A 14,399-nucleotide genomic window follows, 5' to 3' on the forward strand; every position below is an offset into this window, starting at 1 on the left:
ATCTATGTATTTTGAATCACTTGGCCGGGTTAGGTATCCGGGTTTTCACTCATGCATCACTTTGCTTTACATTTTTTTTTTTTGGATTCCATCACCATACTCCTTCTTATCTATGTATTTTGAATCACTTGGCCGGTTTAGGTATCCAGGTTTTTGATGACTTGTGATGTACTAGCTTAGATCACATCTCCTAAAACTTTTCTGCCATATGCTATTAGCTCATCATTTTCATTCCTTTGATTCCATTTCTTTTGCTATCTGTGTCAACTTGGTACTCTTATACTTTAACTTCTTATTTCATATCATGTACTTGCCTCTCTTCTTTGCATTTTCAAGATGCCACCAAGAAGAGGCAAAGAGCCCGTAGAGCCATCAAGGAAGAGAAAGACTTCCAAGGCTAGGAAGAGAGAGGTGGGGTCGAGTTCATCAGCCCCATCACCTTCTAGGGAATGGGAGGTCTCATCCGACTATGATGAGATGGTCTTCTAGAGTGCAAGAGCTGCATCATTATGAAGTACCTTCCATTCACTACCTATCATATTGGAGAAACAGGTGAATGTGGGGCACTTTTCTCGCATTCACCTATTGGAGAGGTTTTCTACCCTAGGTTGGGAGTCCATTCTCAACATTGACCGGTCGTGTTACAAGGATTTGGTGAGGAGGTTCTACTGCAACTTGAAGGCCACAGAGGAGGGGAAGTTCGCCATTGTCAGTATGGTGAAGGGTGTAGAGATCATCCTTACTACGGATAGATTGGCAGAGATTCTGGGTATCTCCTCAAAGGGCATGCACTACTATAGTCCTCCCAGGACCAGAGGCATAGGCCCACTGATGAGCCGGGACATGTAGGAGCACATCTACGAGGTGATTAGTGATTCACCAGTGAGGCCAGCATCGGAGTTGGACTTTTCCCTTGAGGGTAGGGTGTTTGCTAGGTTGGTGCAGTTCAACCTAGCTCCTAGGAGCGGTCACCAGAACCAGGTAGGTTTCATGCCCACATACCTAGTTGCTTGCCTGTTATCTGCCCTTGAGGGCAATGTGCCTAGATTATGCCTCCCCTATTTCATGTTGAGGTCCATACATCACCATGCTTTACATCTCGAGGATGCCAACCTACCATATGGCAGAGCCCTTACTCTAGTCTTCGAGCACTTCGCAGTCAACCTTTATGAGGAGGAGGGATCGGTCCCGAGGGACAAGTTCTCTGCCAAGAATTTGAGGCAGATGAACCAGTATGCCTTGATGGTAGAGCCATAGGTGGCTGAGGAGTAGGAGGTGGGGGTACCCATGGAGAAGGATGAGCATACCAGAGATGATGGGAGTCACTTCCCATACTAGGAGGAGATCAGAGAGGAGGAGGTGCCCTTGGATACTAGGGTAGCAGATCCCACTTTCCATGGAGTTGGTGGTTCTAGATTGGCCAGAGCTAGTGGCCCAGACATTCTCAGTGCTTCTGGCACACAGCCTACGGCTCTGCCACCTACTAGAGAGGCACCTGTCCTTCAAGATATCTTATCAGAGTTGAGGTAGTTGAGAGAGGGTCAGGCTGAGCTCAGAGGTCAGCTTGGAGGGAGTGCGGCCAGGGAGTAGAAGCTTCTTAAGGGGGTGGAGGAGAACACCAGTAGAGAGCTCCAGATGTGGAGGCAGTTTGGAGAGATGGAGTCCAAGTTTCGACGACTTACCTGGGATATGTACCACTCTTCTAGGGTGATCTCCGTGGATGTCCATCGTGTATAGAGGAGAGTGGTGCACCTCCATGATTGATTCTCTCATTGGGATACATGCCTCGGCATCGACTCTTAGGTCCACTTAGGAGAGCCTTTCGATGTCTCTAGAGACAACTCCGACTCTGACTCCGACTCCGACTCCGACTCCAACTCTGACTCCGACTCCGACTCCAACTCCGACTCCGACTAGCACTCTAGACTGATGGCCTATTATCTTCTCCTGACCTTCTACTTATCATTCTACTTGTCCCTTTTCAGCTTTATTTGACAGTATTGACTATTTTGAGTTTCATAGTAGACTTTCCTACCTAACTTACATGATCGAACTAGTATAACTTTAAGAAATGATAGCATTTGTCGTTCATTTTGTAATTTATTCCATTGGTGTACATAAAGTTTGAATTGTGATCATGATAGAAATTGTAAATTTTTGAATGGTATGTTTATATTAAACTGCGTGGTTTGATGGTCGCCAACACGGCCTCCATATGTTATTATCTTATTATTCTTGTTGTCTATCAGGTTTCTTATGTTTGAAAATTTTTGGTTTTCTCATTTTACGCTGTTATGCTGTCGAAATTTTTGTTAAAATTCTCACTACCAAGTGAATTTTATTATGATAATTCCAAAACTAGTTAACCAAGATTCATATTAACAATACATGCATGCCATGAATGCAATGGTTACAAATCTTTACATTTAAATTTAAGGCTTTTTAACTTTTCATAAGGTTTTTATCTTCATCCACCCCAGACCCATTATAGTTTCTATGGGGTCTAAGCAGTATGGTGTAGGCACACAGAGCATCGCGCTCTGATACCACCCTTGTCACACCTTGCTTGCACAAAGCCGAGCCGGTGACCGAGTTAACACCGGTTAACTCACAAACCTGCCAGGATCAACAATGCAGTAACTGCACTACAACATACATCTACTAATCAAGATTAGACTTGTATTTTTAGTGGAAGACCTATTCATAATAATACCTGTAATTGTTTCCCAAATACTTGATACCCAAATTGAGTTATAAATGTTACACACATTTGGGCCTGAAATCATGATATATATACAAAAATATAACAATTCAAGCATTAAGTACAAAAAGAGAGTACATAAAAAAGAATCAAAGAATCACTTAGGAGTCACAGCTGCCACGCAACACAATCCTCGCATGTGCAATCGACACCATGCTCGAACTAGTCAAGGACCCACCAGTCCTCAAATGGAAACTCCACAGTGGGGCCTGTCTCTTGATCACCAGGTGGGTAATCTGTAAAATCACCTAAAAAGAGTTGTGCACGTGGGATGAGCTCACTAGCCCAGTAAGTAGAAAGAAAGACCATACAAGGAAAACCACACAAATAGTCACAACACAAATGCTCATATATGCGACTCATTTTAGCCCTATTAGCCTAACAACATTATTAGGTTATAGATTTTATGTTACTCACAACCACAGTGCGCGTATGCCCCGGGTACCCCATCCTACGATACGCCCATAGGGTTGTCGGAGAAGGCCCACTGTTGGTACCGGAATTTAAAATATAAGTCGACTCCTAGCAAATTTAAATGATAGAAAGTAAATGGATGACTCCACCCAAAATAAAACTAGTACGATCGGCCCTCTGAATATATCATCGGGGTTACCGATTGTCCTAGCGATCAGTCGTGCGTACTTCTAACCGCTGCAGGAGTTTGACAACCGTAACCCGATGCTTCCCCCCAATGATCCCCCAACACGTAAATCCCTATTGGGAAGGGTCGTAGTACAAAGGTAAATCACATCCTAGCCACATGCCTCTACATGAATATAGTATGATTACACAATAGCACCGCGTCCCATACCACGTGCCACCATGCACTCGTTTCTAAGCGGACTACGGCATCTAAAATCTAGCATGCATATTATGTCCAAATGAGATTCCTCCATCACATACATCAAGAGATAATGAATATTTCATCATAACACAAAGCATAACATATTATGTAAATGCACATTCAAATGTCTGATATGACATATATGATATCTAGTCTACACACAAGTGACATGATGACATGGCTAGACTAACATATGTTAAATGATGCATAACATTCTAAAATCAAATCAGAGTCCACTCCCCACTTACTTATATATGTACACGGTACGAAAAAGATCTGATGTGTGGGTACGCATATATTGAGTATAACCTATCATAAACATAATGGTTTATCATTTCGTTATTTTGGGGTCAAAATCATCATGTTTGAACACTAAAATCGGGTTTAGAATCAATGTAACCTTTATAACTCAATTTGGGTATCAAGTATTTGGGAAACAATTACAAGTATTATTATGAACAGGTCTTCCGTTGAAAATACATGTCTGATCTTAGATTAGTAGATGTATGCTGTAGTGTAGTTACTACATTGTTGATCCTGTTAGGTTTGTGAGTTAACCGGTGTTAGCTCGGTCACCGACTCGACTTTGTGCGAGTGGGGTGTGACAAGTTAGATAGTTAAATGAATGATTGGATAATAGGGTTCATTTTTTGATTTCAATATTAGTTATCTTTTTAGTAATTTGTTATTCATTGGTTTCAATATTAGTTGTCTTTCCCTTACAATGATAAACCATGATTTAATCGTAAATTTATCGTGTTTTTTTTTTTAATCATATCTTGTCACTATAAGTTATGAATGTAAGATTTCATTATGGTTCAAACCCAATAATAAATCGATCTAAATCGATATTAACCCGATATTGAAAAATTGAAATCAAACTGAATCAAAACCGAAATTCTTTAACGAATTGATTTTGATCTCCCTCATTCCTAAACCAAAACTGATTCAATCTGACCAAAACCGACTGATTGACACCCCTAATATGACCATGGATGCATTGGGACCTCATTTTTACTGCAATCTATATCTAGGAGCTGGATTGGGATCCTCTCCACTCATTCTTTTTCTTCAACTTCTCTTCAATTAGACAGATGCACATCTGGAGTCACATGTCCGTAAATGTAGGATTGCATGGATATGTTTGATTGGAAAAAAGTTGGAAAGAGAATCGATGGATCCGATACAAGTTCGACTAATATTTGCTAGTGTCCAACTTTTTGTGTGTAGTGTTTGGATTTCCGATTATATCCCTCTTTTATCTTCTTTTTTATTCGACCTATTTTCTCTCTGTTTTTAATATTCTCTCAACATGACAGCCCCACTCTCTATATGATTAATAGGATCAATTAATATAACTAATAAGATTAATTATAACAAGTCATATATTCATATTCCAAAAATATAAAAATAAAAGAATTTTGCGATTGAGCTAACAAAATAACCAAAAAACTCGAGTCATAAGTGATTTTTTTTTTTAATTGAAAGAATAAGATTTCATGGTTCTTATAGATCTAAGTCATTGAAATTCCATCCATAAAACGGAAGAATTATAAATCTTCAAAATAATACATAGGAATATTGCAAATAGAACAATTGTGACACCCATCAAAGGAATAGTTCCGCATCCAAGAGATACTTTAACTATGTTTTGAATTTGATGGTTTCAATAACCTCCCAGACCTATTTGCTTTGGATGAGCTCTTGAACTACCCTCAACGCTTTGGGGTATTCATAAATCCCATTACCGGTCACTTACTTATTTATAAAAAAAGAAAAAGAAAAAGAGAAAAGAAGTGATTAATTAATATTTATTGAGCATTATTGTCACACTGTCCAATCGCATTTTGTGTGTGCTCGTACAATAATTTTATGCACCAATAAATTCACGTTGTAAAAGGTGTAATTCATGTTCAAAATGATCCAACCCTCCTTCCCTTTTAGAACTCATAGGTCGCTCATGGTCATATCCTATAACTGCGCATAGGATTGAGAAAATGAGTACTTCTTAATTGAGATGTCAGTGGCTTTGTCATCTAATCAAATCTAAAACCCTCTTCTGAATTAATCATGCATACAATGATTTCACTTTTTGCCTATTTTCTCTTCTTTTAATAGTAAACTATAAACATGCAATAAAGTTATGGGTTGTGGTAAATTCCATTTGCTAGGGTTTTGATGATACATGACCATTCTAACCAATTTCAATCGATAATGAATTACAATCAATAGGGAGAGATCCAATGTTGATTCTGAAGGTTTTAATGGTTTGGATAAAGAACACTCATCCTCATGGTGACTTAAACCAAACACACATTTATCCTAGGAAAAATCAATTTGCTATAAGGATGGCCTTGTTGGACATACGTTCACCCCACAATTATGGTCAAAGGCTACCACCTCTCCTTTCCTTAGATTGGGTTCGTTTTTAACGACTAATGCTTAAACCACTTCTCAAAACTAATGCTTAAACCACTTCTCAAATCAATCTTTGAAAACACACACGATTCAAACAACATACCTAACATGTCATCCAACCATGGGATTGAGAATCGACATTGGATGATAATTTTGGTGGTGGTGGTGGGGGGGTAGGTGTAAGAAAAAGCTCTCATCCTACAGTGTTTCCATGAAATTATGCACGTGCATAAATAAGAATTGCTCCTATATGTACTACTTACTTGGATCGAGTTGGGCTCTTACGACCTCCAACCGAACAATACTCCGACGAATACCCTCAGCCTCTTTGTCACTAAGGCTTAATGGAAGATTAACGATGACGACGGCGTTAAAGGTAAAAAAATTCTCTGGTGCAACCATGGCAGCTCTAATGCCGCCACCACCACCGGAGACTGAGGGGACACGACGACGGTAATGGCACTCTTCAGTTTTGGAAACACAGTGGGCATTGTTGAGAAAGGAAGCACTTTTGTCCCATGGGTGGAGACGATCGTCGACTTGGGTAACCTCATCAACAGCGGTGGTCCATAAGTATTGGGCGCAGTCAAGTCTCAAACATCGATTTCTTCATCTTTTCTTGCCTTTTCTCCGAGTGAGCCAACGATTTCTAGTAGTTATATATATGGAGAGCAGGAGAGGAGAGTTGTTCCGGGCTCAAAACAAAATTCCTTAAGACTCTCTGCCAGTTCCTACAACTTAGTTATTCACCCGCCGCTGCTAAACGCGACTCATTCAAACCTATCTCGGTTAGGTCTGAAGGTACTTAGATTGGCACCCTTTTCTGCAATTTTGCACTACTAACGACTATAATAACTGTTGTAGAAACAGGGGCATAGGGTCTAAAAAGGGCACGACTATACAACCCCGAAACAAATGACAGATGCTCTGCTTCCTTACTTCTTAAATTCATCTCTACCGGAATCCAAATTTAATGGGATTATCTTCACCATAGTGACTGATAAATTAAGTAATTAAGATTGATGGTATGAGTAGAAAGTAACGATTATGAATAATGTTTGCAGCCATTGAATTTATTTCTTCAGATCAAGGTAAAGATGTGTCCATAACACAGCAATAATTATTTGAAAACACTCATGTTTCAGTTCTAGATAGAGATACTATTAGGAACTCCCATCCCTGTCAATCCAGGTTTAGAGAATGGTTTCAAGAGCTGATATGGTACAATCCCAGCTCCAGTTCTATTCTTCAGCTTCAAATCTGTGTTTCTGGCATCGATAATTGCTTCAATCTCCTTCATTCTTTTATTGAACTTCTCAAATGCAGCCACGGTAACTGGATTATCAGCCCATGATGCCTCTACCTTTCCTCCAAGATACTCTTCATCTGTTGAGTGTGTTGACAACACATCCAAAATAGTCATCACAGATGTAGCTTGAACCTGTGAAGGGAAGGACTGGAGGAGTGCTAATGTGGGATTGTACATGAATTTCTTGAGCTCTTGCTCCGAAGGATCCTCAGTGGGCATGTTGGTCCTAGCAATTGTGGGTCGGTTCGTAAAGTAACCACCATATGCATACTGACCAAAGTTTACAGCAGAATGGTGACAGGAGGCAACCCAGATAATGGTTGTCAAGATTTCAATAAGAATTTCGACTGTTTTGAGGACAGGCCACCATGGTTCATCCTTCTTGTCTCCATGGCCTTGTGTTCTGACCTCCGTCCACCACACCTGTAGCTCTTGATCGGATTCAACTAGGGTAGAATCCGGGTAATAGTGGTTGACATAGTCGCCAACCCATTGCTTTATGGCTGTCCATATGAGGAGACCATCATCTGCAAAGGGGTAATCCTTGATGGTCAGCTTCACACCATGCTCAGCTGTTGGATCCTTGACAGCCATTCCCCTGTTAGCAATTGAAATATGACACTGATTAGATCCTTTGCCTTGGGAAGTTCCTTATTAATGAATTAAGGATTTCATTGTAGCTCTACTTCAAACAGTTTCTATATTTTTTACATTGCCATGACTAACCAGAAGTGTCTAAGAATGTTTTGTTCTATGCAGTATCTAAACAAAGATTATTTTTGAGTTAAAGCTCGTAATTGTGTTTTCTGGAATCTGTATCAATGACCAATACGATTCATGAATTAGATAGCTGTACTTAAATTTTCACTATAGTGTCGTATTGCTATACTTCCCTTGATTCCAAAACTATAAACCATATGCATTACCTCCTAATGAGGTCTGCTGGTAGACCCTCCATATCAAATCTCCAAAATTTGTCATAGGCTACAGAACTAAGCTCCATTGAATACTTGCGCGGTGAGAAGGAACTCTCAATTATCCCATTTGCATTGATGAGGGCCAGCCGAGCAAGGGAATTGATCTTCATTGTGTACCGAAAATGAGGATGCAACAATCTGTAGATTGGATGCATTGCACTTAGTTGACGATTAGCTGCAATTATGTATGGCTCTGTACAACAATGAGTCCTCAGCCTACATAAAGTCACAGAGCAATATCAAAGTTTGCTAGATACCACTACCAAAATAAAGTCCACAAACGGATAAAAATTTTACCAGTGGCTGACAAGCTCATGGTAACCTGAATCGTGAGCACAAACATGAGATTTGGCTAGTCTCCATAACCAACTATTGGTGGTATCAGTACTAGGCAAGAACACTTGTTTCCACTGTGGCTTGTTATCTATGGGTGGTCGAGTGAGCTCAATAGCAAGGGGTTTCAGTGTGCCATCAGAGGTGAGAAAGAGTAGTGTGCGAGACCCATATAATGTTGTGCCTTGAATCTCTCTTACGTTCTTCACATAAGGTAACAACAAATCATGATAATCTAACATGAATAGTTTCTTTTCCTTTATGGCCTGCAAACACAAGTTTGAAATTAAGTAGATGCTAAATCCGATCTCCCTATTCTGGAGCTTAATTCTCTTTTTGTTTGAACGGCCGTTAATGGGATTGGAGCTACCTCATCGACGGTCATTGAATATCCAATTCCTTGCTCAACAATTTCAGTTGTAATTGCCGACTCCGGTGGACCATAGATCTTAGGATCGAGCTCACTCTTCAATGGCCATTCCTGCAAAATTTTGTGTTATTACTAGTAAGATGACAAGCTTCAATCTTTGAAGTTTATGTAGCATTTAGACTCTCATCACATATTTAGTCGATGTTTATCTATCATACTGTGACTAGCTGAATGGTATAGGGGTTGACACCGGCAAGTGTTTGGCGAGCGAATTCCTCCTCTCTTAACCAAGAAAACTGGTCTCCTGCAAAGTAAATGATTATTTAGAGAGAGAGAGAGAGAAAGAAAGAGGTTCTTAGTTCTTACTATCAAACAGTTCAGGGGTCTTAAAGCGCAGGATCTGGTCTCCTTCTGTTATAGCCTTGGTAAGTGTTGAAGTTAGCTTCTTCAATAACCCTTGTTCTTTAGCTTGGGGTAAGTTCAGCCCATCAGTGAAGAGGGAATCAATGGCAATGAAGGATGTGAATCCAAGATTGTCGTCTGTGAGAGCACCTTTGATCTGAGAGAGCAAAGCATCCAACCCAGTACTTATTGTCTCACCATAGAATGTTAGTGTCTTAACATCAGAGAATTCCTCGTCCCTTGGCACGTATATGGAGAGACTTCTTTCCTCCGACAATGGATCTGCAACATCCAAATTTTAAACTGAGGAAGAACCAAGAAGACAAGAATTTGTATAACAAGGGAAGTTGAAATGGTGGTGGGGTTGGTATTCTGTATCTTACCTGTTTTGCAATGTTCACGGCCTGTTCTACAACGTCTTGGATAAGGGTGCTTCTCACCTCCTAGGACTGGTCTTGCTAGTTCTTTGCTGCTGTCTGGGTCTCCAAGATCATTATACTTATCGTAGTCATAGATCCTCTCGAAAGCCTTTCGTTCTCCCTTCCCATTGCCACGAAGGTCCTCAAGATCCTCCTCTCTCAGCTTCCTCAGACCACTTGGTGTTTGAGATGGCAAGTAGGACTGGTGCAGCAACACACCCACACATTAAAATGAATGTAATGGACTATGTCTATGATACTATGTTCTTATAATTTGAAATTGAACTCATTTGTGTGTATATATATATATATATATATATATTTATATATATGAGTTTTGTGTGCTTAATGGGTGGACAGACCAATATTGAGAATAGAAGAAGGTTATGTATTAGCATTAAAAGAAGGGACAGAGTTTCCCAACACCCATGGTTAATATGAGAGGAAATTATAAGAATGCTTCCAATAAAAGTTTGTATCAAACTTCATAACCTACTCATGGCATTTTAGAGAGAGAGAGAGAGAGAGAGACCTTGTTGGTGAAGAAGATCCTCTTTTGTGGGTTCTCGAACTTGGGACAGACCCAAGAGTTGCAGTTGATGTGGAGAGGACCAGTGGGAAATCCATTGAGGACAATGGTCCTAATGAAAAGCTCCGAGGGGTGCTCATTCACCACAAGTACTGCACCCACATCCCCAAAAGTTGCAGGAACCTCCAACTTGCTTTCGTACTTTGCATTCCCCTTGTCCTGGCTCACCCAATGTGCATGCCCTTTTATTGTATCCTTCTCCAATCTCGTCTCTTAAAAAAAGAAAAGAAAAAACCCCCATAAATTAGTGAATGACATCAATTTCACAAGTCCATTATTTTCTTACCACTCATCTTACGAGTAAATTTTCAGCCTCAATAAAGTATTTTGCAAGGAACAAAACATGGTTCAAAATCATGAATACATCATAACCTTTTATATAAATAATATACATTATTAGAGATGGATATAATTTTCATCAAGCCAAGGTGGAGGAGGAATTTCTTCATCAATGACCATCATTAATGGCTTTGGATGGGTGCTGGTCAGGAACCGTGGATGGCATTTAGGACATCCAAAAGGGAGAAAGAATAATAATGATCCTCGTTAGATGGGTTGTTGTTTCCTTCACCATGGTGATTGAAGGAAAACTCTCCGTTAGAGATTGATGATTCCTCATATACATCATACTCATCTAGGGTTGAAATTTGAACAATGAGACATTTTTTGTGTCTTCCATCATATGGCCCCATGGCCCCCACCCATGCCAACTTACGTGACACTAGTGATAATGACCACAATATTCACTAGTATATGTGGTGCTTGTTATGGCCTAATTAAAATTAGGATTTTCTTGTGGAACCCCTTAAGTGTCAAATGATTTGTAATTTTATTTGTTAAGCTGTAAATTTTTTTCTCCTCTATTACTAGAACACACTTTTTTTTTTCCCCAATAAGGTCAAATACATGTTCAAAATATTTTGCAAACCCTTTTTTATCCTTGACTTAAGAGAAATTTTATGGATTAAAGAAGGGATATTTAAAAAAGTTTACATGGTTTAAATACACCTACAGAAGTGTCATTCAAAGAGTCCCAATAAAAATTTACAAAAGTATATTATCAACAGTAAAATTAGACAAAGGAAAGAGTATGAAAGGCTTAACCTGACCCGATATAGATTTTGCTAAAGTCCGTTCTTGGGATCCTGCTGATGGCAATGCCGAAAGTGGGATCTCTTGATAGTGTCATTTTTTTTTTCCAAGTTCTTTTGTTATACCATCTTTTTCCTTCTTCTTTTTTAATGTAATTTTGGATTTATAGCGAGAAAGAGTATGAAGGGAAAAGAAAACACAATTTCTATTGCAATGGTTTTATGATTGATAGGAACTTTTGTGTGGTTATACTTTATAGAATTCATTTGTAAAATTATTTTTTTATTTATTTTGAAAACAGGTAAATGTTCTCTAAAAGGAATGAAAGACTTTACACACACTCTCTCCCCTCTTCACATGAAATTACCTCTTTGTCCCTATGTGAGAAATCATATTATGGCTCCTCATTAATGCTCTCTCACTATAAATATTGCTTGCTTAAAGAATCCTCTCTTGGAAAAAGAAAAGATCTAAATTTTTGTTTAAATTGTTATCTATTCTCATCAATCCAACCAAACAGATAGCCTTTCAAGGGGAGAGAGACACTCCGACCATGTAATTTTCATTTTTTGTGTCCCCCCCCCCTCAGTGGGCAAAATATCTACAATAGTTCCAAAATACTCGAAGTAGTGAAATAGTTCAAGTGGACATTATTAGGCGGCCCAAGTCGTATTTAATTCATGCTCAAAAGGATCCAAACCCCCTTCCTTTTTAAAATCTCCCAGCCTCTTGGTGGGGGACCAAATTTAAATTGATCCTTCAGGAGCACTTGTAAAGGAGTTGTAATCAGAATCGGCCGACCTCGATACCGATTATGTCTGATTTCTAAAGCCCTCTTTTGGATCAATAATTGTTCCAGGTCTTTTTTTTTTTCCTCCTTCATTTAGTCGTTACAGTAACAGAAAATCAAAGAAGCTTCTCTTGTAGCAAGATCTATAAGTTTATTAAATAAAAAATTATATAAAAAAAATCACATGAAAATCTTTGTTTTTTTATTTTCTATTACTTTTTAGGCTGTATCTACACTAATAAATGAGTTCCCACCTCTACAGGATCTGGGCAGAGTCATAATATTCAAATAAAATTATAAATGTACCCTAAATGAGAATTGCTCATATATATAATAAAACTTACTTAGATCAAGTTGGGTGCTTGCGAGCTCCAAATGAAAAGTTCTGCCAAGAATATCCTCAACATCACTAAGGCTTACTGAAATATGAACTGTCACAACGGCAGTAATGGTGACAGAGTTCTCTCGTGTATTAGCCGCCATGGTGGCTCTAATGACACCACCACCACAACCACCACCGGAGACTGAGCGGAGACGACGACGAAAATGACAACTCTTCAGTTTTGGAAACACAGTCGTCGGTAGTGGTCTGATGGGAAGCACTTTAGTCCCGTAGGTATTAGAGAATAAGACCAGTCCGTAAGTATTAGATGGACGCTGTACTCCAAACATCGATCTCTCCAGGTTTTCTGGTCTTAGTTTTTCCTTAGTGAGCCAACGAGGGTCTCTCTGAACTGTGCCACACACACTCAGCAGCTACGATTTGTTATTTTGAAGCCTTCCTCCGGTCCTCCTTGTACACAGAAGAAGAAAGCATAGAGAAGAGCTTTATGGGTAGTTGATGAATTACAAAGTTGGGAATGACAACCTTTAAATAAGCAAGACAAAGTATAAATCCACAAAGGAAGATGTAATGCCGTAAAGAATTGAGATGCAAGCAAGTACAAATCTAGAGAATTGAGAGTGACAGAAGAGGAAGAGTGAGAATGGTACGTAGGTTTCATTAAATTTGCACGTTATATATTTCAAAAGTTTTCTACGCCCACCACCACAATTTCTCGTCGTACAACCCCCGGTGGATAGAGGAAATTTTTTTCCTCCTATCAGGTCGCAGGACTTTTTGTTGCTGGCCACAATATCAACACATTTTAAAAGAAATTTGTGGTTGAGAGATATTTGTAATCTTCCTTCCACCTTTTCTTCGCCTTCTAATAAATAGTTTCTATTTTTAGGAAAGAAAATTAAAATAAAGGGAAATTCATCAAATCTAAGCTAAAATGGGCTGATTGGTGTTGTATGGATATGCGTGGAGACCAATATCTTGAACTTAAACCACACATGGTATCAAAATGTTTCTATAACACATTACACATTGTGTTCTATTTCCTATCAACCCATCCTTCCTTTTTAAAGTACTAGTAGTAGGTAATAGTATTGTAGCAATAAGTGAACTCATTGGGCCTCCTACTGAGTCTCGATGAAGTATGAGGATCATATCCGACGAATGATATGAGATGAATTGAAGTGGGTTTACCCACAAAGAATGGAACCTGATTCAAAGTCGAAAGCATGGATTTTTTTTTTTTCGGTGCAAAAATCATGAAACCATTTTAAGGGTAGTGACAATGTCGTTATTGTTAATATTGGTCTTTACAGAAAAAAGAAAATTTCAATTTGGATTGGTGATCTAGAATATGCGATAAGAACGGGTTTGTCTTTTCATACTTTATATAGTTGAAAATTAAAAGATGAATAAAACATGTTGTATCATCAGATGTCTAAAAGGAGAGAGGGTTCGATTGCCTCTTTTCAGGTTTAAATAGTTGAGAGATTTATCGGACATAACAACCTTTTTTTTTCCTCTTCCTCTCAAATCCAACTTGTTTTGTCAAAATTTTTTCTAGAATTGTAAATAGGCATAAATTTTGATTTATGTTTCTAGAAATGAATGAAACGGAATAACTTCATCAAACGCTTTTTAGGTTATTTCTCCATTTTCCAGAACAAGAAAACACAGAAACGGCAGAAACGAAACATTGTCAAACGGTGCCTAAGATTTCATGGTTCTTATAGTTTTTTTTTGGTAAAAAAAAAA

General features: G+C 38.9%; 1 protein-coding gene across 1 annotated transcript; it reads right to left on the reverse strand.

Moving 5' to 3' along the window:
• Window positions 1–7,071: 7,071 nt before the first annotated feature.
• Window positions 7,072–13,281, reverse strand: LOC122089211 (linoleate 13S-lipoxygenase 2-1, chloroplastic-like). Its single transcript, XM_042658766.1, has 9 exons — window positions 12,649–13,281; window positions 10,366–10,634; window positions 9,798–10,035; window positions 9,379–9,696; window positions 9,231–9,316; window positions 9,013–9,123; window positions 8,607–8,908; window positions 8,259–8,525; window positions 7,072–7,930 (listed from the first exon to the last, which is right to left on the reverse strand). The coding sequence occupies exons 1-9, from the start codon at window positions 12,974–12,976 to the stop codon at window positions 7,171–7,173; spliced, it is 2,679 nt and encodes an 892-aa protein (XP_042514700.1). The 5' UTR covers window positions 12,977–13,281; the 3' UTR covers window positions 7,072–7,170.
• Window positions 13,282–14,399: the final 1,118 nt, after the last annotated feature.

Source organism: Macadamia integrifolia, chromosome 9 (assembly GCF_013358625.1).
Source record: "Macadamia integrifolia cultivar HAES 741 chromosome 9, SCU_Mint_v3, whole genome shotgun sequence".
NCBI classification, from domain to species: domain Eukaryota; kingdom Viridiplantae; phylum Streptophyta; class Magnoliopsida; order Proteales; family Proteaceae; genus Macadamia; species Macadamia integrifolia.

Coding starts and splice junctions, on each gene's coding strand:
- LOC122089211 (XM_042658766.1), bottom strand. CDS start 12,976: ATGTTTGGAGTACAGCGTCCATCTAATACTTACGGACTGGTCTTATTC. Junction 9,124..9,230: donor ATACCATTCAGCTAGTCACA/GTATGATAGATA, acceptor AAAATTTTGCAG/GAATGGCCATTGAAGAGTGA. Junction 7,931..8,258: donor CCAGCAGACCTCATTAGGAG/GTAATGCATATG, acceptor AATTGCTAACAG/GGGAATGGCTGTCAAGGATC.